The sequence below is a fragment of the Austrofundulus limnaeus genome, unplaced genomic scaffold (genome assembly GCF_001266775.1).
Source record: "Austrofundulus limnaeus strain Quisiro unplaced genomic scaffold, Austrofundulus_limnaeus-1.0 Scaffold1368, whole genome shotgun sequence".
In the NCBI taxonomy this organism is placed as follows: Eukaryota; Metazoa; Chordata; class Actinopteri; order Cyprinodontiformes; family Rivulidae; genus Austrofundulus; species Austrofundulus limnaeus.
The window spans coordinates 38,035-39,341 of record NW_013953770.1 but is presented as its reverse complement, the minus strand read 5'-3'; the positions used below and the strand labels follow the sequence as shown (position 1 = coordinate 39,341).

Genomic DNA, 1,307 nt, shown 5'->3' with positions numbered 1-1,307 from the left:
TCTTGTTATTAAATAAATACACAAATGGAATGTTCCGTAGATCACATTATATGACATAACTGCTTGCCGTACCTGCACCTGTCATGGCTCCTCAGCAGGTCTTTTAGCTTCTGTGGTTTGGTTTTTATTTAAACAGGAKCTTTTCCTGCTTTCCTGTTGTTGCTGTTTGTGAAATGGAGGTAAATAAAACTCTTCTACGTCGTATTTGTTGTGTACTTTAATGTACTTGTACCAAACATCTGTACCGGGATGGTACAAATACACGTACCGTTACACTTCTACTAAATATCACTATTTAATGTCACTAAGTTAGAAAAGTTTCAAATCAACAGATTGATGTGCTTCTGGCTCACATGCTCCCACAGCAGACCTGATCTGCTCCGGCTGTCAGAACCGGGTCCAGCACAGAAAACTGGTGTCAGTAAACAGGAGGAGGCCTCGGAGCTTCTGGCAGTGTAACACGAGACCTCAGTGGTCCAGATTGGAGTTTTAGAACCTGAACGAGACGAACCGGGTTCAGACATGTGGRATCAGATCAAGTCTGGGAAAAATGGTTCCTGAATTTGAGCTTTTTGTTTTTTTKKTTTTKKTYSRWTTTTGAATCTTGATGTCCATGGCAGCTGAAGCCTCAGATTACTGAGACACTTTGACCCGAAAAGTGACCCGACCCAGATACTTGTCCCGGTCATCACTGTTGCGCAGGTTGGAGCCCTCMACTTTGCACTCCACCGTCTGCTCCACGTCGTAGTCTTCTTTCGTTAACAACAGCTTGACGGCTACCAGCGGCTGAACGTAGGYGGGCTGTGGAAGAACCAGACAGAAATCAGTTTACTGAACCTGCAGAGAAACCTTTTGATCCAGATCCAACAACAGAACCAGTCCCTGAGCCGTCCGCTCGGAGAGGGAGGGCTTGACCCCCAGGAAGGACTCCGATCTCCACCTAAAGATGGAGGTTGAAACTCCACAYGTTCCTTCCTGAATTTAAACCTGTAAAATGTGATGATATGGTTTCCTGAAGTGGACCGGACCAGCTGGTACCACTGCTGACGGTATACTGGACCACTCTCCTCGCAGGGGGCGGGACCACCGGGAGGCGGCTCCTCATGCTTTATTCAGACTTGGCCTCGTTCGACCATCAAGGGTTGCTTGTTTATTGGGAGTGGGGGGGTCTGCAGTCACTAAATGGGACGTACTTGGTGTGGGGGGCCGAGTTTGGAAAATACATGATTGGTCTGTCAGATTTTTGTGGGAGTTTTTAAAGTCGTGATTGATTGGTGTAAATATTAGGGATCCACAATAACTTATTT

General features: G+C 46.4%; 1 protein-coding gene across 1 annotated transcript in view; it reads right to left on the bottom strand.

The window, feature by feature from the left end:
* Positions 1–595: 595 nt before the first annotated feature.
* The window catches only part of LOC106535133 (sodium/potassium-transporting ATPase subunit beta-3), a gene marked incomplete at its 5' end in the record, with an annotated part of 6,771 nt that continues 6,059 nt past the window's right edge, over positions 596–1,307 (bottom strand). Inside the window, 1 exon segment of the mRNA XM_014032050.1 lies at positions 596–801. Coding sequence (XP_013887504.1) covers positions 634–801 — 168 coding nt within the window.